Consider the following 24,166-nt stretch of genomic DNA (forward strand, 5'->3'; position numbering starts at 1 on the left):
GTGCTTTGGGGGAAGGTTGGCTGCATTAGACCAGTGCTCAATAGTAGGCCATCATCTCTGGGGATGGGTATGCAATTCAACATGGAACAAGCAAGAAACAACCACCAGAAGATATAGCTGTGTCTAATGGACAGGTGAAACCTGCTGGGTTTGCATTTAGATCAGGCCCCAAAAGTAAATTTGGAGAGCCACAGAAAGAAACCCACCAAAAAACACAAAAAACCAAAACAACACACGCCATTTTGTCTTGGTTACAGGACAGGGGTGCTTGAGTCTGGTCTCAGTGCTGACGTGGAGCTAAGGGAAAGAAAAGGTGGCTGGTTAGTCAGAAATTGGTCATTGGCAGCAGTTTCCAGAGTCCTTGCAATGGCTTTGCAAGATGGTATCAACAACCGTGCGATGGAGTTGGCAATGAAAGCTATGATAAGGGGGGAAGGTTATCAGCAAAACAGTTCACACCTTAAACAAACTTTTGGATGCAGAAACACAAAATGACAGTGTATGTCAGCTCAGTCCAGGCAGCGGCAGAATGCCAATTGCAGGGTCTGATTTCCAGCTTCAGAAACTCCCTGGCTATGATTTAGAGCTGACAGCAACGTAGGTAGTTGGGATGTAGTGGTTTTAAGTACTGAGTATGAGGCACCAGTGGCCACCTGCTCCATCTAGAGAGGTATGGTTTCACAGAGGATGGGCAGTGGAAAAGAGATGAACGTTAAGACACACCAACAAAACCCACAATAAAATACATCTGGGCAAAGAAATCTGAGAACTGTGCAGTTGGGCCACTTTGGTGTCAGCCTGAGCTCAGGGACACTTGTCAGGCTGGTTCTCTTGAGGGAAGTATGACTGAGTCTATCAAGGGGCAGGATGAGCTCCTTACTAATGCCGACCAAGAGCAAAATCCCCAAGGCAAGTGACTTTGTTCCAAAGGGCCACCAAGGTGATGATTTCTGATCAAATGTAGAGACATGACCTCTGCAGAGAGCTCGAAGATGCTGGTCAGAACATCGGTTCTTAGCCAGGCGCTTGCTAACTAAGGAGTAGATATATGGGGGCAGAAAAAGGTCTTTGCCAGCCCTGGAAGCAAAATCTAATCACTAAAGTTTTGAAGTTGACTTAGAACCTTTCTTGCTTATTCCGAATAAAGCCTGTTCAGAGATTTTATTATACAACTTTATTTTAAAACAGGGATTCTCAAACTTGAGTGTGCATCAGAATCGCCTGAAGGGTTTATTAAAACACAGATTGCTGGGCCCAACGTTCAGAGTTTCCAGTTCAGTAGGCCTGGAGTGGGGCCTATGAATTGGCATTTCTAATAAATTCCCAGGTGATGCTGATGCTGCTGGCCCAGGGAACACACTTTGAGAACCACTGTTCCAAAATGATGTTCTTTCTTTTAAAGGCAAAACAGCATTCCAGAGCTCATAATTTAAGTATAATGTACCAAAAACATTGCAGTTTTCTTCTTCCTCCATGAAATCTTGTAACAAACAGATTATTTTTGCATTTTCCCCAGAATCCCCAAGGGAAGTCTTTAGGTCTCCCTTAAGGAAAAAACAAAACAAAAAACCAAACCCATTGCCACTGAGTCGATTCTGACTCACGGCTACCCTTTAGAACAGAGTAGAACTGCCCTATAGGATTTCCAAGGAGCTGCTGGTGGATTTGAACCCTTAACCTTTTGGTTAGCAGCCAAGCTCTTAACCACTGGGCCACCGGGGCTCCTCTCCCTTAAGAGGACTCTCAGAAAGGACCATCTATAGAGTCTTTCATCCTCCTTCCTTTGACGGTTCTTTTGCACATCAGCTTTTCACCAAGTGCAAAATCCCAACTCAACTTAGAAGTGCCTGTCTCCTCTCACATGACCACAGAAGGCTGCATGCAGAACACCAGGTGGCCAGCTAAGGCAATAAACATTCAGAAATAAAAGGAGAGCAAACGTTCGCAAGCGCACTTTAAGCCTGTACATTTAAAGCTGAAGGCCTCCAAACAACCTGATAGGGAAACTCAGGACTGAGCGGTGCAGTTAAAGACATGCTCCCTAAAGCTAAAACGAGAGGAAACAAGACCATGGAAGAGCATAGATCACTTTAGTCTGTTTGGGGATCTTATGGCACCTGTGGTTTAAAAACAGCTTTAGTAACGAGTATTTCAAAACATAGTTCACAGTTTTAAGAAGATCTGTGCTGATTTTAAAAACTAGATTCTATATCATTTGAATGTTGCCTTTTTTTGAATATGATATCTATTTGGAAAAAAATATTTACACTAAATTCTATGGCTGACTTGTTAGGGTATCTTGAAAGAAAACAACCCCTAAGTGGAAAAGAAGCCCCAAAGAATGGATTCTCCTGGTGTGTTTGGTTCAAGTCACTGCTCGTAGGGACTTGGCATCAAATGCAGGCCATGGAGGCCAAGGACCCTTCTTGGCTGCAGGACTCTGAGTCTCTACACTGAGGAACAAATCCTTCAGGGCAAGTGACTCATTGCAAGTGGTTGTTTTTTTCCAACTGCTGTGGGAAAAAAAAAATGTACAGTGTATGATAAACGGTTTTGCTAAAATCTCAAAAGAATTCAGAAATTAAATGTCTAGCTATAAACAGTATTAATATTGTCATTGTAAACTGAACAGGTTCAATATCATGTGCAAAGATTGAAAATGGGTGTTAATACTGCCATCATGTAGAACAGCAGTGTGGGGTTCAGCCTGTGTTCTTTACCAGGAACGAGCCAGGTTACAGAAGATGGAGCTGATAAGTTAGCTTTAAATAAAAGTCTTTTTTTTTTTTTCCTTCTCAAAACACACACCTATGAGCTACAAATCTCAGAACAAAATGTTAGCTGCACTACAGTCAGCAGAACACATCTTTAGGGTGGGGGCTTGTCGGGAGCGGCTGCGTGGGGTGGTTCCTCTTTTCCGTGAGGTGGCTGTCAGGCTGCTGTCTTCCTCCTCTGTGTGGGTGCAGCGCTTTCCAGCATCACCAGCTCTCATGTTACTTTCATCATCTGTCTGACTATAGCTTGCCTGGGAATAAGGAATGTGTAATTTTTTTTAAAGAATTGAACTCTTCTCTAAGTTAGGGTTAGGAAGTTTAGGATCCCCCCCCAACCCTACCCCTCCGACACACACACATCACACACACACATACACCCTCTGCTTCCTTCCTATGACAGTCAGGAATTACTGTCTTAGGACCTTATGAAAGAAAGGCCAAGATGTCCTTTGTGTTGAGTCTTGGAGGCAGCTCTGGATGGGCAAAGCAGCCCAAGCGGGGCCATTTGTACTGTCCTTTGGACAGGGAGATAAGACCATTGACCCAACATCACAATTTCAAGCTGATTAAAAAAAAAAATCTGTTTTTGATTGCCCAATCTCCCTAAATCTGAAATTAGAATGTGGCTGGCCAAGGAGAATGGTACCATGTGGCCAGATGATGGTTAAAGGATAAACCCAAGATCTGAGTGGTCCCAGATGAAGTCTTGGCGGATTCTATAGCTTAAGCGCTAACCCTTATGCATATTGTTTCTTCAAAAGTGGCTAGCTGAGAAACAATAAATCAGGTTTAACTCTAGTCACTCTTTTTAATGTGTTGATAAGTGCATGTTTATTTTCAAATAGGCCTAAAACTCTTTTTGAGCAGAGGATGGGTCTTCTATCTCTCTGGTATCCCACCTTCTGCCCCTTACCCACATAGGGCTCTGCCTCAGTGGATGGCTAATTGACTTCAAGCCGATGAAGTTGGCTCCAGGACCCTTGGTTAAGAGATGCATATACTCTGGGATAACTTCTGGTCTTGTAGCACAGTCAGAAAGTCCAGATAAAAAGATTTCAATCATAGAAACTGTTCTAAAATTTTAGCTATATTTCTTGGCTCCATTAAGAAAAATTATAGTAGGATAGAACTAGCTTCTGCAGTGTTCTATCAGGTTTTCAATGAATTATGCCTAAGTGGCTGAGGTGTTGAGAGGCTGGCTCATGTAGAGTACTGTGGAATGTCAGCTAGCTAGCGTGCAGGATGCAGTATTATGTCAGGAGGCACAACTTTTTAAATTTTCACTGCCAAATTTGCAACACAAGATAAAAATGGCCTAAGCACTGTCAAAGTACTGAAAATTCTGGCTTTTAGGTACAAGAATCAAATGCAACTTATTATTTGGGCTCATGTCAAGGATATTTTATTGGTTTCTTAAAAAATATATATTTTTCTTAGAATTAGCTACTGATGTTTAAATAATATACAGAATAAAAACAATCACATTGCTGGAGCTAAGAGAAAGAGCATGCTATTAAAAGAAACAGCTCGCTCCTTTGGGACTAGGTTTGTTATAACCAGAGTGAATATTTTCAGAAACAGCTCCTGGGAATTGTTTCACCCTAATCATACTGAATCAGGAGAGCATGTGGTGTAGCAGTCTCAAATCCAAGAATAGAAGGCGGTCAACACAATCCCTCCTTTCATACCAAAAGAACCCCATGGCTCATAAGGCACATTTCATAACAGCAATTATGTCATGATTTTTTTTTTCCTTGCTTAATCTTAACCTGACACCTGAGACAGGGGTCAACAGTTTTTGAGCTACAATGTATTCGTGGCTAATTGATGTCATTTAGGAGATATATCCCTTTTTCAATTTAACAACCAGAGTTGATAGAGTTTACAGTCCACTTCACTGTGGAGTTAGGGGGTTCTGTGGCTGGGGAAGGACGTTTAACTAAAGTAGGCACAAGTCCTTCAGCCAGTGCAGCCAGATTACTGTGGGAGGTGCACATGTTTTGAACTATAATGGGGAACATCTAAACGGCCATTAGCTGGAGCCAGAGAAACCATGCATACTTCTGTGACTCACTGCAAACGAGCTGAGTCCTCGCCTTATTTATAAAAGTAGAGAGGACAAGCTAGTTCTGAGTCCTGGTAGCTCCTATATACTTATATAATAACTATAGTAGCTCCCAGTTACTGAATGCAGTACACTCATAATAGTAGGGTTTTGGTCACTACAGAAAGCTCCTTAAAGCAGTATACCAGTGATTACAACTTCTCTGTGAGGTGGGTGCCATGATCTATGTTGTACAGAGGTAACTGAGGCTCACAGAGGTTTAATAATTTGCCCAAGGCTATGCTGCCACGATGTGGAAGAACCCACATTTGAAACCAGGTCTACTGGAGTCTAGAGCCAATACGTAAGACCATTATACTAAACTTATCATGCCCCCAAGTGCCATTCTCTCTACATTAAAAAAATTATTGAGGGGGCACTAATAGTCCTAAAAAGGTGTATTTAGGTAGATCCTTGGGGTGGGATCACACGCCATATAAATGACTTTTAAAATTAATTGATATCCTGCTGAATTTCACAATGGATTTGACTCAGCTATAGCTGAAGAATGTTTCCTCCATGTTTTGATTCTGTTTTCTTTCATTATACCTAGTTTTACTTTGACTTGTGAAGATACACATATTTGATCTTTGGGAGCCTAAGTGTAGAAAGACTAAGGAAGATGACCCATCTCTAATGGTGCTGAACAAGCTTGGATGTTTTTCCTTCTCAAGTGCTGGAAAGGCTGCCAACCTGGATGCTGCTATGGACTGGTGATGTGGTTATGAAAATGTCATAGTCACAAAGGGTTTCTGGGGCACCTCTAGTGTTAGAGAAGTTTCTGTGCCAACTTCCTAATGAATAAAACAAAAGTATCAACTCCTTGAGATGTCTGCCAAAACTTCACTGGCTTCTAAGAAATGCTCCCAAAACAGGGATGATTCTTTGCTATCAGCAGGGAAGGAGGACATCTGACTACACAGAAACATCTGAGCGAGAGCGACTGTGAATTTATAAGTTGTCAGAATTCAGTGTAAGGTGATCACGCTTCCTCCAAAATAAGAGGGTACTTACTTGAGAGGAGAGTGATAAAAGGATATTGCATTCAACCTTGCAAGCTGACCTGTGGGTGACAAAGGACACAAACAAGAAAGGTGACATGTCAAGTCTGTGATGCAGTCAAGCTGGTGAATTATTTGGCTGAAAGCCATGCACAAAGACAGAGAGAGAAAGTCCAATGAATGAAGGTAGCATTCCAATCCATCAAACGACCTTATGCTTACAGGGCACTCAAGGCAACCACCTCGACGTTCTCCAGGGCATATGTCTTGAGTAGGGAGACACTAACCAGGCCCATTATATTCTCCCAGCCCCTGCCCTGCCCTTGAACCTTGAAGTCACTGGGCATGGAGGGAAAGGAGAGAGAGAAGGAACTTAATATTTACCAGGTGATGGCGAAACTCCAAGTGGATCTTAAGTCATGAAAAGAATTTCCCTTTACTTTACTCACATAAGGTTAAATTCCTAATTAATTAAAATAAATAAATTCTAATATTTATACTGAATGGTGAAAGGCTGCCTCCCTAGGGGGGAAAAAAATAGAACCTCCACAGCTTCAGTGGCTGTTGGCACCAAATGCGGAAACTGATATGAGCCCAATGAGGGTTATGCCTTTGACAGCACAAACCAGAACGTTGATGATTTAGCCACATCTCTCTCTCTCAGGGTAGCAAAGCCAAATGAGCCATGTAGGAATACCACCCCTCAGCATTCCCAGAGATGCTCTGGCAGCTTCCCTCCAGGCCAATTCACTTCTGTGGACAAGCCATAGAAGTTGCCAAGAAAGAACACTCTCCGTGGGTCCTGTGTCAGGAGACTTTGACAGTTTTTGTAGCATTGGAACATGGCTTTTCATATATAAAACCACTTGTCATTGAGTCAAAACTGACTCATGGAGACCCCATGGGTGTCAGAGTAGAACTGTGCTCATCAGGGTTTTCAATGGTTGATTTTTCAGAAGTAGATCACCAGGCTTTTCTTCTGAGTTGCCCCTGGTTGGAGTCAAATTGCCACTGTTTTGGGTACCAGTGGAACGCATTAACCATCTGTACCACTAGGGACTCGTTTTCATATATAGTCTCTCTTATTTATTTTGTATTTTTATGACTAGGCCAACATTTTTGTTGCTTCTACAATATAGCTCTTAAAGTGCAAAGGTGAATGGAACACTCCAAAGAGGCAAACTTTTGTGTTATATTGTTGGGGTGGGATGGTGGGTTTCAACTTCCATCTCTCCTACATTCTTTTTTGGAAAATATTTCAAGGCTTACTTTATACACATATGAGAAGTAGAAGGTAATTTGTTCTCCCAGCTTCTTTCCTTCACTAACAGAATAAGAGGGTCATTGCTGATCTAAGAAAGTGGAGAAAGCCAGATGGCCCTGAGACAGGAAGCCTGACATGATGAAATAACTCCCGGGGCCTGGAGAAGAGCAGGTCTGCACAGGCAAACATCCCTGAACCCCCAGAGCCCCAACAAAACACCTGTGGATTAAAGGGAAAGGAAACATACAAGAAAGACAAACAAGGCAGTAGAACCATCTCCTTGGGAAATAATGGCATTGTTTTTGGGATGAGTAACAATTGAACGTTTATTCCCAATTGCATGTGCTATGGTCAGTGAATTCTCAGATGGGTTACTGTACTCTGGTACGTCTGAAAAATCTGTCCATCCACACCATGCTGATCATGAAGCCTATGGTTCCCCACATTTCTCCATGAGGTTTGTCACTGTCATACTTACATGCGGCATGAGGTGGACAGGGAGCAAGGGATGAGGATAAATGCATCCACTTCCCTCACAAAGGAGGTGACCGAAAAAACCCAAACCAAACCTGTTGCCGTCGAGTCAATTCTGACTCAAAACGACTCTATAGAACAGACTAGAACTGCCCCATAGGGTTTCCAAGGAGCGCCTGGTGGATTTCAACTGCCAACCATTTGGTTAGCAGCCGTAGCACTGAACCACTACACCACCAGGGTTTCCAAGGGAGGCGACATAATTATGCTTATTCAATTTTCTTGTGCCCTATTTTTTGAATTTTTTTTTAATCTATGAGGACAGATGTATCTTTCTTAATGATCCAGGAAGAGTCTGGATCATTAAGAGAGATAATGCCACAAGGCCTCTATTCACTTTCCAGATTACAAGTTATAAGAACACATAGTGAGTGACAGCTAGGGGAAGCATTTACAACGCTCACTATCTAGAATACATGGAATAAGGAGTACAATCAGAATACTCCGGAAGGGGAGGGTGAAGGAAGGAGAAGGCACCGATGGTGCGAGTAATGTACAAGACCCAGCTACGGAGAAAGCTGGGGTGGGAGTGGTGGGTGTGTGGTCTGGCTCCCGGTACCTGGTAGGCTTCATCCTGCAGCTTCTGCTTCAGGTATTCCTCCATCTTGAGCTCATTCTCCAGCTGCCGGACAGAGTCATTTTCATAATTCTCGTCCTCGGGCCGCACATAGGGATCCCCGTCTTCTGTAACACTGGGAATAAACCACAGATGGAAATTGGGAGGAAATCTTAAGGAAAAATTATGAGCGGAATTCCTGGGTTAATTGTAGTTTTGTGGACACTTTTTCCCCTCATTAGTTGTTCAGTTCACTTCCATGCCTATAGGCTTCTTTTACCTATAGGAAATGGTTAAAAAAACTTTGGCAGTTACGAGAAATATACAATCAAGGTATTCTCATATGCAATTTTTCTATGGCAGTCTGATGTTAATTGGTTATCTTTTTTTTTTTTTTTTTTACAGTTTACAGGGATTGGTGGGTCTTTTAAATGATTTTCAAATTTAATAAAAAGCAGGCTTGTCTTTTGAGGGGATATAAAGTTTTCTCAATGTGGGGGCTTTCTTTTATGGAACCCAAGAACACTTGGAATAAGTCGAATGAGCCTTGTAGTGAAATCGTAATTAAGGACATTTGTTCATAATTTAACTCTCTTTATCTTACACACACACACATACACACTTTATTTTTTATAATAGAATTGAGTCTCAGAATATTAGCTAGTCTATACCAGAAAGGCTAATTCTCTAACCCATAGCTTTTGATCTTAAATATTTATATTATCTCTGAATCTAAATGATCCATTTAAATTGTCCAACTCTATGATGAAATAAATAAGAATGACCTCATTCACTAATGTGTAACACCATCTATTTATCCCAGGGTATGCAAAGCTCTTCATGGGACTGAACAAAGGTTCACCACCTAAATTATATCAGTAAAATATTCTTGGGGTAAAACACAGTGCATGTTTGGACAGCATAGATATTTACAGATACTACATATCCTCTAAAATGAAAAGAGAAGTCAAATAGAAGTTTTTGGGCTGGAACTTAAATGTCATTGTTCATGTTTATTTATATCCATATACACGCTCTCGTTATCTTTGGAGGTTTGGGGCCGGCCTCAGTGGGTCTGCAACGCCTCTGTGAAGGTTTCTTCCCCATCTCCTGGGGCCCGCGTTTTGGCTGGTACTGCTGCTTAGCACACCAAGGCCAGCTGAGGGGCGGCTTAAGCCATAGCCTTGGATCTTATGATTAGAACAAGGAGATTTTAGGTAACCACCATGTACATGCTTAATTATAAAAAGTGAAATAGATATGTATTTACCAGACAAAACAGATGACAGCTAATTCACCATTTTGAATAACAAGTAACAAAGCCTAAATTATAAAAAAAAATAGAGGAGAGGAAAAGAACGCCAACTAAAATTAAAAGCAGAACATACTGCCATTTTAAATTACATTATGACTATTTTGTTTTGATCTTACGCTGTGCCCCTTTGCAGCTGGCTTTCAAGCCAGATCTATTTATAATTTCACATTATTACTGATCTTTTACTCACTACATGGGTTGAGAGCCAAAACATCAGAGAGGCCTCTGGTTAGTTTTTCTTTTGGATGTTTAAAACAGGCAGTTTATTTTTCAAGACAAGTCTGATGGACTTTTCACATCATGCTCTATCATCCTTCTGTAGTTTTTTAGTCTTCAACAGTCCCTTTTTCCAGCCTCTGCCCACTTTTTCTCAAGTAGTTGGCCTCTTTTTCCTAAAGGCCCACTCCTTCCTTTTACTCTTTTCCCTCTTCTCTCCCCAGCTGGGTCTGTAGGTCTGTTCCTCAGCTTTCGTTTCCTTGTCTGGTGACTTCTAGCTGATCCACACCAAAAAAGCCAAACCTGTTGCCATTGAGTTGATTCCTACTCATAGCGACACTATAGGACAGAGTAGGACTGCCCCATAGGGTTTCCAAGGAGTGGCTGGTGGATTTGAACTGTGGATCTTTTGGTTAGCAGCTGAGCTCTTAGCCACTGCACCATCAGGGCTCCTGAGCTGTCTTAGGATCACAGAAAATCTCGTGGGGATGTCATTGACTCTGCTGGCTTCAGTCAAGGTACAGATTTTCACCTAATAGGGTGAAAATCTTTACACAATAACTCTTTCAAGGGTCAGGTTTATAACATGTTGTATTTAATATTAATTATTCAATGGTACCCAAATTGGATTACTTTATAATGAGATTTATACATTTATTTATTTCAATTCTGTTGTTGGTTGCTGTCGAGTGGATTCTGACTCACAGTGACCCCATATATTACACAGAAGAAACTGCTCCACAGGGGTTTTTTTTTTTTTTTTTTTTCTGGAGGTAATCTTAACAGAAGCAGATCACCAGGCTTATCTTCTGCTGTACCACCGGGTGGGTTAAGACCACCAGCTTCTAGCTTAGCAGTCAACTGCAAACCATTTGCAACACATGTTGTTGTTAGGTACTGTCCAGTTGATTTCGACTCACAGCGATCCCATATGACAGAGCAGAACTGTCCAATAGGGTTTCCAAGGTTATACATCTTATGGAAGCAGACTGCCACATCTTTCTCCCGTGGAGCAGCTGATGGATTTAAACTGTAGACCTTTTGGTTAGCAGCCAAGCACTTAACCACTGTGCTACCAGGGCTCCCTTTGCACCGCCTAGGCAGCTTTATTTCAATTCTGAGTGCTCATATTGTGTTGTTTACATCTGTGCTGAAAAAAGGCCTCTCCAGCATAACGGGATTCTTTAAGTACAGACAAGTGTGTATTGTACCATCAGTGGGATGGCAAATTCACAGGGCAGGATGACTTATCTTCTGAACTATTCTGTGAGCTCCTCGAAAGCAAACCAGAAAATCAAACCTGTTGCTGTCGAGTCTCGTAGCAACCCTATAGGACAGAGCGGAACTGATCATAGGGTTTCCATGGCTGTAATCTTTCCAGAAGCAGACTGCCACATCTTTACATTGCTGAGTAGCTGATGGGTTGGAACTGCTGACCTTTCGGTTAGCAGTTGACTGCTTTACCACCATACCACCAGGGCTCCTTCCTCTAAGGCGGGTAGCAATTGTTATATTATTCTGTGTATATCTAGTGCGGTACCTTCGGTGAACCAGGTTCCCAATAGCCACTGGTGGGTTTAAGTTATTGAAAAATTTTTGTCTCTTAATAACAGGTTTCACTTATTAAAGCTTCCATTTTTTTTCCCCTCCAGAAAAGTCTTCAGTAAAGTCATCATTACTTTTGTTTAATATTACTCTCAGTTAGGAAATACTGAACATGCAAGTATTGATACTTGTTGCCGTCAAGTCGATTTCAACCCATAGTGACCCTACAGAACAGAGTAGAACTGCCCCATATGGTTTCCAAGGAGCGGCTGGTGGATTCAAGCTGCCAACCTTTTGGTTAGCAGCTGAGCTCTTAAACACTGCACCACCAGGGCTTCTAAGTTACTGATACTCCCTGGAAATCGTAGGAGGGAAAAGTAGAAATGCCAAGTTTAAAGGCAGTGCCCTTCTACCTCTTCTGACAGACAGGGAAACTGCATGATCCCTTTCCAGAATATAGGACTAAGCAACCGTGTTTTAATTTTCCTTATTGCTCCCAACAGATCTTTCTGTTACTAGAAAACAGCTCCAAGAAAGGATACTCACATGTCACTGCGCATGGTACTTGTGGTGGCTCCGCTGTGAATGTACCCAGGTTTTCGGGCATGGATTTGTGCGAGAAAAGCCTTTTCAGAGGTTGGCGATGGAACCAGATCCTCAAACTGAGTCCTTGCAAATTCAGAATCCACATTACTCTCCGTTTCACTTCCCACCTCTATCACACAGAATTGAAGAAATAAAGAATGGCTCATTAGAGTTTTATAATCTGCAAAAAAAGGGCTGGACATACCATAACATAACCTGTGCTGTATATGATATTTATCAGTTATAGCACATAAGTCAAATAAATGTTTATTTTTTCTAAATGAGAATTGACACTGATATGAATTACTATAACATCATTTGGTATATAGCACTTTCTTTTACACCTTAGAAATATTATGAAAAATTTTTGTCTCTTAATAACAGGTTTCACTTATTAAAGCTTCCATTTTTTTTCCCCTCCAGAAAAGTCTTCAGTAAAGTCATCATTACTTTTGTTTAATATTACTCTCAGTTAGGAAATACTGAACATGCAACAATAAAATATTTACTTAATATTTTAAAGAATCACAAAAGAATAAAGCAACAGTACTTGAGATTTCTATAAAAAGAATAAGTTTTCAGTCATCATTTGCTAGGGCAGTGGGTATACACCATTATTTATAATGTACTAACTACTGTTATTTTATCCTATTTGGTAATTCTTAATCTGAAATAACAGCAACAATTTTGAATTAATTTAATTCTAATTATAAAATTATAGAGGCTTTAAAAAATTTAAATCCAGGATTTTTTTTCTTTTGGGATACTCAGATTTTATTTCTTATAGTTGTTGTAATCTCATTATATGACTACGGTCTTGCTAGATAAATATCTTGTGATGTCTGCTTGAAGGAATATCAGAGATTTATTAATCAGTAAGATATTTATTTGTATATTTATGCTATAAAGATGTTTAAAACTCGGTATGGTATTAGTAGGAGAAAGAGTTTTCTTCAATTTTACCCTTTCGGTTTTCTTGGAAAATCGTTCTTCAGAGATATTGCAAAGATAAATTTCAGTTTAGTCCCCTTCAATGGACCATACATTCCAAATTAACAGGGACAAAAAAAAAAAAATTTTTTTTTTTTTTAAATTAGTACGTGACTCTGGAAAATAACGTCAGCATCGTGTCACTTTGGATCATGATGCCAATCAGAGGTGGCTTTTTCCTGATCCTCATTTATTTATTTCAACAAGAGGAAATGCTGCTTCCAACAGCCTTAGAATTGAAACAAGCATGTTAACAGAGAGGAAGTTGTACCTCTAGAATAGTATTCTTCTTTTTGCCCTTCCAAAGGTAATACATACTGGAGAAGGCCAAAAAGACTAGGTATTGTGGCAGTCCCACTGTCATTTAATGAAGAAATCCAGATTTAAAAATCTACACTCCCAATCTTAAACTTAAAAAACAAACAAACAAAAACAAACAAACAAACAAAAAACCAGGAAATAAAAGTGATTTAGCAAGGGATTCAGGCCTAGGAACAAGATACCTAAAGAAAGAGATATGAATAGAGAACAAATGGCCAAAGCAATTGTTTATGCATTAAAAATTTTGTCCTTTTCGTGATGTGAGAAAAACAAATACAAATGCAGTAAAGAGAAATACAAACAAAGCGAAAGGATGGAAGCAGGTAAATGTACTGCGATTAGGAAGTAAACGATCTTAAATCACAAGGCGAATCAGAAAATCCCGAGGGCTATTTACAAAGCCCTGTGATCAAAGAACAGTTAATAATGGCTCCTGTTTTTAGCAGAAACTGCCTTTATGTGTTGTAGGTGTTGGCTTTCTCTGGCTTGACTTGGGGCTGTTGTGGCTGTATGTCTGGCTAAAACCAGGGCTCTGGCACTGCCCAGGGCTTCCCCTCAGGCAGGTCTCTTAACCATCCTCCCCTCACTTTATTAAATGGGATAACACCAGCCTTACTCTTTCCACATGGTTGTTGTTTGGTGGAAAAGGAGAAAATGTACAAGAAAGATGTACATATCCAGAACATTATGCAATGCTGAATATTCCCAAAACGAAGGGAAAGATGTAGAAGAACTCTGCAACTGTTTAACTGTTTCTGATTCACTACTTTTAAGATCTCTGGCAAATAAGAATCCCCAAAGTAGATCATCTGTTTCAATGGAGATATTGTTATTTAGTAGATATGCAACAGTTTGGGGGGTGGACCCGGCACTTACAGCAACCACGCCCTGTGTGACATGCTTCACATATGCCATCTTGTTTCATCCTCACTTAACCCCAGAGGCCCGGGATTGCTATTGCTGCTCTCACTGTACAGATGGAGGAACTGCAGTGCGAGGTATCAAAACTCATCCATGCCAAGCTAGGAAGTGAACCAAATGCTTCTGCTTCCTAAGCACATAAACTCACATACACACACATGCACACATGTACACACACTTACTAGCTACTGAACGCTTGCTTTGTGTGTCAGGTGGTTTTTATACATTATCTCATATTCAGCCCAAGTCAGTTAGGCTTTTATTATTGTCCCTTTCTGGAGATAAAAGATCTGGGGCTCAAAAATCTGTTGCTGTTGAGCCAATTCTGACTCATAGCAACCCTACAGGACAGAGCAGAGCTGCCCCATAAGGTTTCCATGACTGTATATCTTTGTGGGAGCAGACTGCCACATCTTTCTCCTGCAGAGGGGCTGGTGGCTTTGAACTGCTGACCTTTTGGTCAGCAGCTGATTGCTTAACCATTGCGCCACCAGGACTCCTATCTGGGGCTCAGAGAGGTTAATACCCTGTACGTGGCCACACAGTTAATACATGGAAGGCATTGAATTCAGATCATTCTTGTTCTAAGGCCCCATCTCTGTCCCTGCACTTTCTCCTGTCTTCCAGGGCTATGTGGAGTACAATGGAGAGATGGCACAAGCCTACAGGGGCCTGGGAGCCAGGAGAGAATCTACCTTAGAGGTAATATTTGAACTTACAACTTAAAAATACAAAACAAATACCCTTTCTACTATCTTCTGACTGTGATGCCCTGAGAATGCCCATCAATAACAGTCATCATTTCCACTAACTGCATTTAGTTAAAATCACACCCTCAGAAACTAGTGTACGAATACCTTTTCAAATCAATGTAAAACAACAAAGTCCAATTAAAATTTAGGCTCATGATATCTGGCTAAGTATCCTAAGAGAGTATTCAGAAAATTCAGGAAAAATTTGTGCCTGAATAAGTTCATCAAAGAATACTGTAATCGTGAAAATCTGGAGACAATGTAATTGTACTCCAAATAGGACAATAGTAATTGTCTTAGTCATCTTGTGCTGCCATAAGAGAAATACCACAAGTGGATGGCTTTAACAAAGAGAAATTTATCCTCTCACGGTAAAATTGGCTAAACGTCCAAATTCAGGGCGTCAGCTCCAGGGAAAGGCTTTCTCTCTCTGTCAGCCTTCTCATCAATCTTCCCCCGGACTAGGAGCTTCTCTGGGCAGGGACCCCAGGTCCAAAGGATGCACTTTCCTCCCTGTGCTGCTTTCTTGATGGTATGAGGTCTCCCTGTCTCTCTGCTTGCTTCTCTCTTTCATATCTCAAAGAGATTGCCTCAAGACACAATCTAATCTTGTACATTGAGTCCTGCCTCACTATCACCACTGCTGCCCATCTGCCCTCATTAACGTCAGAGGCAGGATCTACAGCATATAGGAAAATCACCCAATACTGGGAATCATGGCCTAGCCAAATTGATACGCACATTTTTGGGGGGACATAATTCAATCTATGACAGCAATATAACCCCTTCCATGCTTACGGGTACCTCTAGGGACCAAGTACTTTTTCTGCCTCAAGGTTTATTGGGAAGCTGCTGCACCACTGACAGTACATGTTATTGTAACGCAGGGCCTTTAGGACTGTTTGAAACCAAACAAACAAGCGTGTGCTGTGAATTACTATTTTTACAGGGTATTCTATGAGATGTCTGAAGTTTTGGTAAGAAAAGTAAAAATTTTGAAAATTTTTATTTGTTACACATCCGTACCAATAGGCCCTGGTGGGGATTCTGGGGAATAACTAGCGGTACTTCATATGTACCACTAAACACTTGGGGTAGGCTTGTAGAAGGCGGCAAGAAAAAAAATCCATACTACCTACCAAAAATTCAGACACACTCAGTGATTCAGGATGCTTCTATTAATGAATACACATAGTATCAACGAAAAAATCCAAAGCAGAAAATAATTGGAGCACGAAGGGGATAAGATCTATCTCCACCACCATCAGTTGCCATTGAATTGACTCTGACTCATGGTGGTCCTAATGTGTGTCAGAGTAGAACTGCACTCCATAGGGTTTTCAAAGGCTGTTTTTTTTTGGAAACAGATCTCCAGGCCTTTCTTCCAAGGTGCCTCTGGGTGGACTTAAACTGCCAAGCTTTCAGCATGGGAAAATCATATACCGAGATAAAATGAAAGATGCAGAAGTATATATATACAGACATACACCCCTGAATTTCAATGCTGTTTTATATCTACACAGTAATTTATACATAGATTTTTAGATATACAAGGAAGTAAACACACAAAAAAGTTAACAGAGACCATCTTTGGATCCTAGAATTATAGATTGATTTTAATATTTTTCTTTATTATTTTCTGTGTTTTCCTAACTTTCTGCATTGAGCACATATTAATAGTCGTCCAATCAGCAAAATATAAACATTACTACAAAATCGGAATACACCAACACAATGTCACAGAGACCTTTAATTTAATAAGTCGTTTTACATATGACAACAAGCAGGTTTCCTGTAGAGGCCCCCCCATTCATGGCTCCCTCTGCAACAAGCAGACAGCTGAGGGGGGCTGGGGACTCACCAGAATTTAGCTCTTTCACAAGGGAGGACATGGTGTTAGTGATGGAGTCTGCTGCCACCAGCAAATCGTTCCTTAAATTTCTTCTTGAACCTTATGGAGAAATAACAATAAAAAAAATCAAAGCTCTTCCTTTTTTCTAAATTATCATATTGCTTGTTATCATTTCCACTGACATCCTAAAACAAGAAAACTTGTAAGACTTCTCCTCAGAAGTGCTTTTATTCTCTTCCTAAACAAAATACACCATGCTTAGGACAGTGACCCCTAGGTCAGATGAGATGGCTAATGAGAGGTGTACATACAATTTGTGTCCAAATCAGGGCAATTAAAACAATTATTGTGGTACAATAGTTATAACAAAGAGCTGCCATTTTAACCATTTTAAAATTATAATTCAGTGAAATTAATTACATCCGCCATGTTGTGCAATCGACATCACTATCCATTTTCAAATATTTTCATTACTCCAAATAGAAACTCAGTCCTCCTTAAGTAATAACTGCCTATTTCTCCCTCTCCTCAGCCCCGGTAACCACAATTAAACTTTTGTCTCTCTGCATTTGCCTATTCTAGATATTTTTCATGTAAGTGAGATCATACAATATTTGACCTTTTGTGTCTGACTTATCTCACTCAGCATAATGTTTTCAAGGTTTAGCTATATCACCTTATACATCAGAACTTCATTTCTCTTTATGACTAACTAATACTCAACTGTATAGACATACCACATTTTGTTTATCCATCTGTTGATGGACACTTGGGTTGTTTCCATCTTTTGGCTATTGTGATGAATGCTACAATGAACACTGGTGCACAGGGGCAGTTTTGAGCATTAGAAGGGGGCAGGATTAATAAGACGGTGTCACACAGGACAAACAGGGATGGTCCTGGGTAAGACATTACGTGTGATCATCCCACTTAGGAAAAACCCACACAGATAAAATGTCTGGTTTTGCCAGAACAGCTGTGCCATATAGCACTTAACCACTAACCAAAAAGTTGGAAGTTTGAATCTACCCAAAGGCACCTTGGAAGAAAGGCCTGGTGATCTACTTCTGAAAAATCAGTCACTTGAAAAATCAGCCATTGAAAACCCTATGGAGCAGTTCTACTCTGACACACATGGATTGCCACGACTTGGAACTGACTTGGTGGCAACTGGTTTGGTTTTAGGAATGGGGAAACCTGTGTACCAAATAACCCAGAGTATGGATCTTTTTTTTTTTTTTTTTTAGGGAAAAGGCTGAAGCATTCTTGTTCCTGCTGCCAAGACATGGCATATATATATGTCTTGGAGCCCTGGTGGCACAGTGGTTAAGAGCTTGGCTGCCAACCAAAAGGTCGGCAGTTTGAATCCCTATGGGGTAATTCTACTGTGTCCTATAGGGTAGCTAGCTATGAGTTGGAATCGACTCGATGGCAATAGGTTTTTTTTTTTTTTTGGTTTCGTACCCTGTATTGAAACTTAGAATATGTTTCTCTATAGAAGAGAGGGATTATTATTATGTTTTAGGTACACTAAAGATTAAATGGGTATTTGTGGGCCGGCATGGGAGTGGGGCAAGGTGGAGATGGTGCTGAGGGCTAATCGCCATAATAACTTTAGAATAAAGGGTTCGAGATTTCAGATAACTAATGTACAAATGAATTTATGTAACATTGAACTTTTTATGCTTATAAACCAGTCTCTTCTGTCATTTCTCAGAAAATAATGATAAAGAAACTAATAATTAAAAAATTAAAAGCAAGTAAAACATTAATTATAATAGAAGTTCAAATGATTTAAAATACTGCAGATTTATTTAAAATGTGATTTAGGGAAAAGACTTTTTCCCTCTAAAAATTAAAAAACAAAGTTATTTTGTAATTTCCATTAAAAACTCTTGGATCACATTCAGTGCTAAGAACAAACAGCCCTTTCCCTCATAACAGACTAAGGGGTTCATCATTCTCGCCCTTTAAAACTTGTTAACACTCCTTTCCCCACACACAATGGATGAGAAGGTCTATTTCCTCACACTCTTGCTATCCCTATATATTATTGATATTACATTAAAATTTTTTTTTTTCATCTGCTAGGCAAAAAGTGATCTTTATTAAAATTTGTATTTCTACAATTATTTGTGAGATTGAATATCTCTGTTCATATCTTCATTGTCAATTTATATTTCTTCTTCTGTCTGTCCTTGGAAACCCTGGTGGCGTGGTAGTTAAGTGCTACGGCTGCAAACCAAAGGGTCAGCAGTTCAAGTCTGCCAGGCATTCCTTAGAAACTCTGTGGGGCAGTTCTATTCTGTCCCATAGGGTCGCTATGAGTCGGAATTGACTCGACGGCACTGGGTGTGTGTGTGTGTGTGCGTGTGTGTGTGTGTGTTCCTATCTTTCACTTAGTTTTGTTTGGGGGATATCTTTCTCTTATTCATCTCTGCTGGAAATGGTTTTCTCAAGTCTATTTATCTTTTGACTTTGTTGATGATCCTTTTTGCCTTAAAAGTGGTCATCACATCACATATGTACCTCCTTTCCTTAGATTTATATGTGAAGACCAGGACAGATGTTCATGGCATATTACTAATTCAAAGAAAACACAAATTATAGATCGAAATGCAATTCCTGATCTTATTTGTATGAAAATAAAGGATATGTGTCTATAAACATACACTTGTACACGTCTATCTATACATAAGCAAAAAATTGGTAAGGACCAAACTTCTAGGAATGAGACTGGAGGGGTGAGGGTCTGGAGGAAGCTTTTTTTTTTTCTTAATAAATTTAAAAAGTGGTGGCAAGAAAAGGTTCTAAAAAGTGTTAACATTTCCTTCCAAATTAATAAAGTCACTGGATTGGGGTACCCCAGCAGTGTGAAAATGGAAGAGGCGGTCGGGGGAGAACGCATTGTGTCATCTTCCATCACTCTTTATGCTCCTCCCCTCAACATTGAGGTCAACCTTGTAGCTCCGTTATACATAGGCAAGGATTCGACTCTTCAGGGCATCAGAACAGTGATGCTGTAAAATGACTAAAAGTTTGTCTATCTCACCTCATGACTAAAAATCTAGGGCTGTTCAATCTTGGTCTACAGTTTCATATAAAGAGAAGATAGTAGGAAATAAGGTATTTCAGAATTTTAAAACAGGTAACATTTATAAAGTTGCCTGGGAGAGTGGTGGGAGGATTTCCAGGCCTCAGCAAAGTTCAGATCCCTAGTGGCTCAGTGGTTAGGAGCCAAAGCTCCTAATCAAAAGGTCAGCAGTTCCAATCCATCAGCCCCTCCTTGGAAACCCTACAGGGCAGTTCTACTCTGTACTATAGGGTCAAAATCAACTGGAGGATAACTGGTTTTTATGAGCTGGAATCAACTCGGGGACAACATATACATATTTTTTTTTTTAGCGAACGCTCACAGAAAAATGAGGCAGGGCAACAGAAGGAAGGTAAGAATGTAAAGTGAGGAACAGATTAGGGCAGGGGAGTTTCTGAGAAAGCCATGGAATACACTAGAAGACACTCTGTATAGCTCTGATAACTCTCAACCAATCAATACACCTCAGTGACTTATTTTCCACATAAAAGTAGAACCCAACAACAACAACAACAAAATTAAGCCACTTACTTTGTGCAAATGCCTCTTGTACATCTCCCCCGACCCCAGTGAGAGAGTCCTGAGGAGCGTGCGTCGGGGTGGAGCAGGCAGATGCTGACCGGATGGGCATGGGGATTGGTCTGCTGATGGTGTGGCTGGGAGAGGAACGAGGAGAGCCTGCCCCTTGGGTCTGGAAAGACAATGCAAGTCGTTAATTTGTTTTCCCAAGAATTGCCATATACCCTCCCAATGTCTCAGTCAAATGTAAAGCAAAAACAGTGACAATGAAATTCCAAAGCAGGAAGGAATCCCAGATAATTGCGATGGTAAACTTAAAACCTGGGTTGAAGGTACTGATAATTTAGGACCTTATTCTATACAATCTCGAGCTTTGGTTAAATATTGAAGTTTAAGAATAGTAGTACTGCACTCTTCTGTAATAGATGACATGTGTGCCTAGATAATGAAGCTATTGTTAAACAGAGATAATTACAAGGTGTACATATTTTCTCCTTGAAGGAAGTTCTACATATAATAAAAAGATATTAAAGAGAAGGTTTTAAATATGAACTAAGAGACTGGGTTGGAAGTGGTTTCTGTGCATCCTAAATTTTCAAACCGTCTGTCTGACACATCTTTAGAGGATAATTCACGATTTAAATTATGACATGCATATTAATGAAGCATATTAAACCTCAAATAAGACTCCAACAAAGTCGTAAATTGTTTAATCCCTATGTTACAGTAAAAGTGGATTTCGTCAAATTACCCTTAATTCAGGGATTCAAATTGGGAAGAGAAAAGGAAATCATGGATTTTAATTGTGGGCCACTGCTTCCTGCAGGAAATGCCCTTCTCTTCACCTGTGAAAAAGCTGTATTCTCACAGGACAGAAATACTAGAACTTAAAAAAGAATACGGATAAAAGTAGAAAACAACTAACAGCCATTTATCTCTGCACGATAGTCATTGACAAAAGACCATTCTGACACTGTCACACATTGAATTTTAAGGCTTTGTACAACAAGTCTTCTTGGAAACATGCTTCCTGTTTTAATAATTAGATAACAAAGGAAGTCAGTCACACATGAGTAAGAAAATGCGACGAGTCCCTCAGGTGCACAGATGATAGATCAGTTAGTTGTTCACATCAATTTCACTGCGGGCTGTTGGGTCTGGCCAGATGGAGTGAGGCCTCTTGCACAGCAATGCCCAGAGCTTCATCATAAACCCCTTCGAACTCCCCGACATGCACCACTAGAGCCCTGCTCTGGAATATTCAGTTTAGATCTTTGCTGTGGGCTTAGCTGCTTACGGTTAAAACACACAATATCAATCCTGTAGAATGCCATGCTGTTAGCTCTCCAGGGCCCAGCACCACACAAAAGTAAAATCTATAGCTTGAGAAAAACCCAGAACTAAAAACTAAGCAAAAAAGAGCAGAGCACAGAAAATAACTCATGAGGTGCCCAGTGGGCTGAGGATTCCATTCTTTCACACTCAACAGTACCTTGTAATTGTCCATCCAGGCCCAAGGGAGGGAAATTTGCATGGCTGTGATGTTTTGCATCCTGCTTTCCTCAGCCCGCTCAAGAAGGGATCTGGTTTTCCCCAGCAGACTTTAGCAGCTCAGTCCCGTTACAATGAAAGTGGCTGCTTCTGAGCTACCACCACACCCCTCAGCTTCCCATGCAAATAAAAACCTCACATTTTAGTTGTAGGTCACAATGTACAAAGGGTTTTTATATATGGTATCTCACTGATTTCTCTCCACCAACCTATAAGGTAAACCAGTTGCCATTGAGTCGATTCCAACTCATGGCGACCCCATGTGTGTCACAGTAGAACTGCACTCCATAGAGTTTTCAACGGCTATGATATTTTGGAAGTAGATTGCCAGGCCTTTCTTCCAAGGCACCTCTGAGTGGATTTGAACCACCAATCTTTCAGTTAATAGCTGAGCACTTAACCGTTTGTGCTATGCAGGGAAAATGTGCACTTGTGGATCTTAAGGCTCAGAAGCTAAAACGGATCACTCAGGAGATGGAGCTAGAGAGTAGTAAGGCTGGTGTCTGAGCCCACTGTTCTGACTACCCAGAGCTGCAGAAACCACAGTGGGCTATGGCTGGTGAAGGGTCCCTCAGAAGAGACAGGTGGTGCCAGATGCCCAGAGGGCTGCTTCCCTGGCAACCTCTCCTGTGTTTCCTTTCCAAGGCCGGTCCCTGAGCAGGCTACCCAGGAGCCAGATCACAGCAGGGTAGGGGACTGGAGGTGGGCAGTTGGATAGAGAGTTTTGTAGGGAATAGGCTCTTCTTGGCTCTACTGCACAGGCTGCCCCCCTCACCTCTGAGAAGCCAGACACTCTTCTGTGGTGGGAGGTCCACCATAATAATATAACTCCACATTTGTATATAATCGACAGTGTTTAAGACACTTGAACATTCAATTGTTTTATTTCATGTTCCTAACAATGCAGGGGTAGGAATGATAGTATCTCATATTTATGTAAGCAATTTGCAGTATAAAGCACTTTAACCCCAAATATTTCACTCAGTCCTCCTAATAACTGTGTGAGATTCCCATTCCACAGATCAGGAAACTGAAGCTCAGAGAGGATAATTGAGTTACCCAAAGTCTGAGAGCTAGTGAATGGCCGAGACAAAAATAGATTTACAGCCTTAGGACTGCAAGCCTAGGTTTTTCCCATTGCACCTAGAGCTTCTTCTCAGGATTGTGGGTAGTCACAGAATCCCCAGCTTCTGATGCCGCCCAGAGGCAAGCATAGGAAGGTTTAGTGACCTGAGGGCTGAGCCATCCGCGTGTGCTGCTGGAGCAGTGTGCTACGGGCCTCCAGCTGCTCTAGGCAATACCTTTTAGTGGCCAGGTCATAGGAGGGCTGTGGAATGGGGCTCAGGGTGGTGGAAGAGACTGTGAGTTGTTTATCAATTAGTACAGAAATACAATCTCTTACCCGTAATTCTGAAATACAAAAAGCTCTGAAGACCACATGTTCTCTCATAACTAATTTGGCTCAAACTGATGTGAAGCTATTTGTATGGTGTCTGTACTGTATTGCCTTTATAAAATCTGAACAATTCTGATTTCTGGAACACATCTGGACCCAATGACTTCAGATGTGGAATTAGGGGCCTGTAGGCCAATATTTTAATGGATATATTGAGGCTGTACTAAACATAGCCCTGCTTATACCAGTTATCCCAGGTTGTCCACTGTAGAGTGCTCGTGGGGCTTCCCCCCTTTGGGCAGAAATTTAAAGGCAAGGCACTATGTCTGGCCCTCCACCCTCCTTTCTGTGGGCCTCTCACTTCTTGGCAATGCTTCCCCTTTCTTTTCCTGCAGCAGGCTCTTCTGCTGATCTTGGTACGTCTAAGGTATTCCCAGCCCTACGTCTCCCTGATTAGCGCTTAGTCTCCAAAGCCAACTTTTCCTCCTCCTTTCCATCTGCTTCCTGTCTTCAAAACTCTCAAGAGTGGTTCTGTGTTAAGAGAAAAATAATCGACTGTGGTTATGTGTTAAGGGGAAAACAATTGACTGAATATAAATTACACCACTGTGTGAATGACTGACAGCCGCCATCTTCTAAGTGGATCTCTAATTGCTGCAATTTCAGGCAGTCTGATTATGTGAAGAATTTAGGTGGAAGATTCTGTCACTGAAGACAAGATTCAGCTACATCTTTCCTGCACCTTACAACTCCTGAGTCACAATCCATTCATCTTTACCCACTTCTTTGTCTTCTGGGGGTAGGACCCTGACTCCGTGGGTGATCGCAGCCCTTTTTTCTCTCTCAGGACATTGTCCAGTTTGATGTATAGCATCT

General features: G+C 40.9%; 1 protein-coding gene across 6 annotated transcripts in view; it reads right to left on the reverse strand.

Moving 5' to 3' along the window:
* Positions 1 to 208: 208 nt before the first annotated feature.
* DTNA (dystrobrevin alpha) overlaps positions 209 to 24,166 on the reverse strand; it is a 450,980-nt gene continuing 427,022 nt past the window's right edge. For 5 of the 6 annotated variants that reach the window (XM_064294619.1, XM_064294617.1, XM_010586773.3 and 2 more), the window contains 6 exons: positions 20,356 to 20,515; positions 16,740 to 16,829; positions 11,856 to 12,024; positions 8,237 to 8,369; positions 5,893 to 5,941; positions 209 to 3,025 (listed from right to left, as the gene is read on the reverse strand). In XM_064294619.1, coding sequence (XP_064150689.1) covers positions 5,924 to 5,941; positions 8,237 to 8,369; positions 11,856 to 12,024; positions 16,740 to 16,829; positions 20,356 to 20,515 — 570 coding nt within the window. In that variant the 3' untranslated portion in view covers positions 209 to 3,025; positions 5,893 to 5,923. The remainder of the gene's footprint in view (positions 3,026 to 5,892; positions 5,942 to 8,236; positions 8,370 to 11,855; positions 12,025 to 16,739; positions 16,830 to 20,355; positions 20,516 to 24,166) is intronic. The other variant, XM_064294618.1, reaches the window with a different exon arrangement.

The sequence above is a fragment of the Loxodonta africana genome, chromosome 11 (assembly GCF_030014295.1).
Source record: "Loxodonta africana isolate mLoxAfr1 chromosome 11, mLoxAfr1.hap2, whole genome shotgun sequence".
NCBI classification, from domain to species: domain Eukaryota; kingdom Metazoa; phylum Chordata; class Mammalia; order Proboscidea; family Elephantidae; genus Loxodonta; species Loxodonta africana.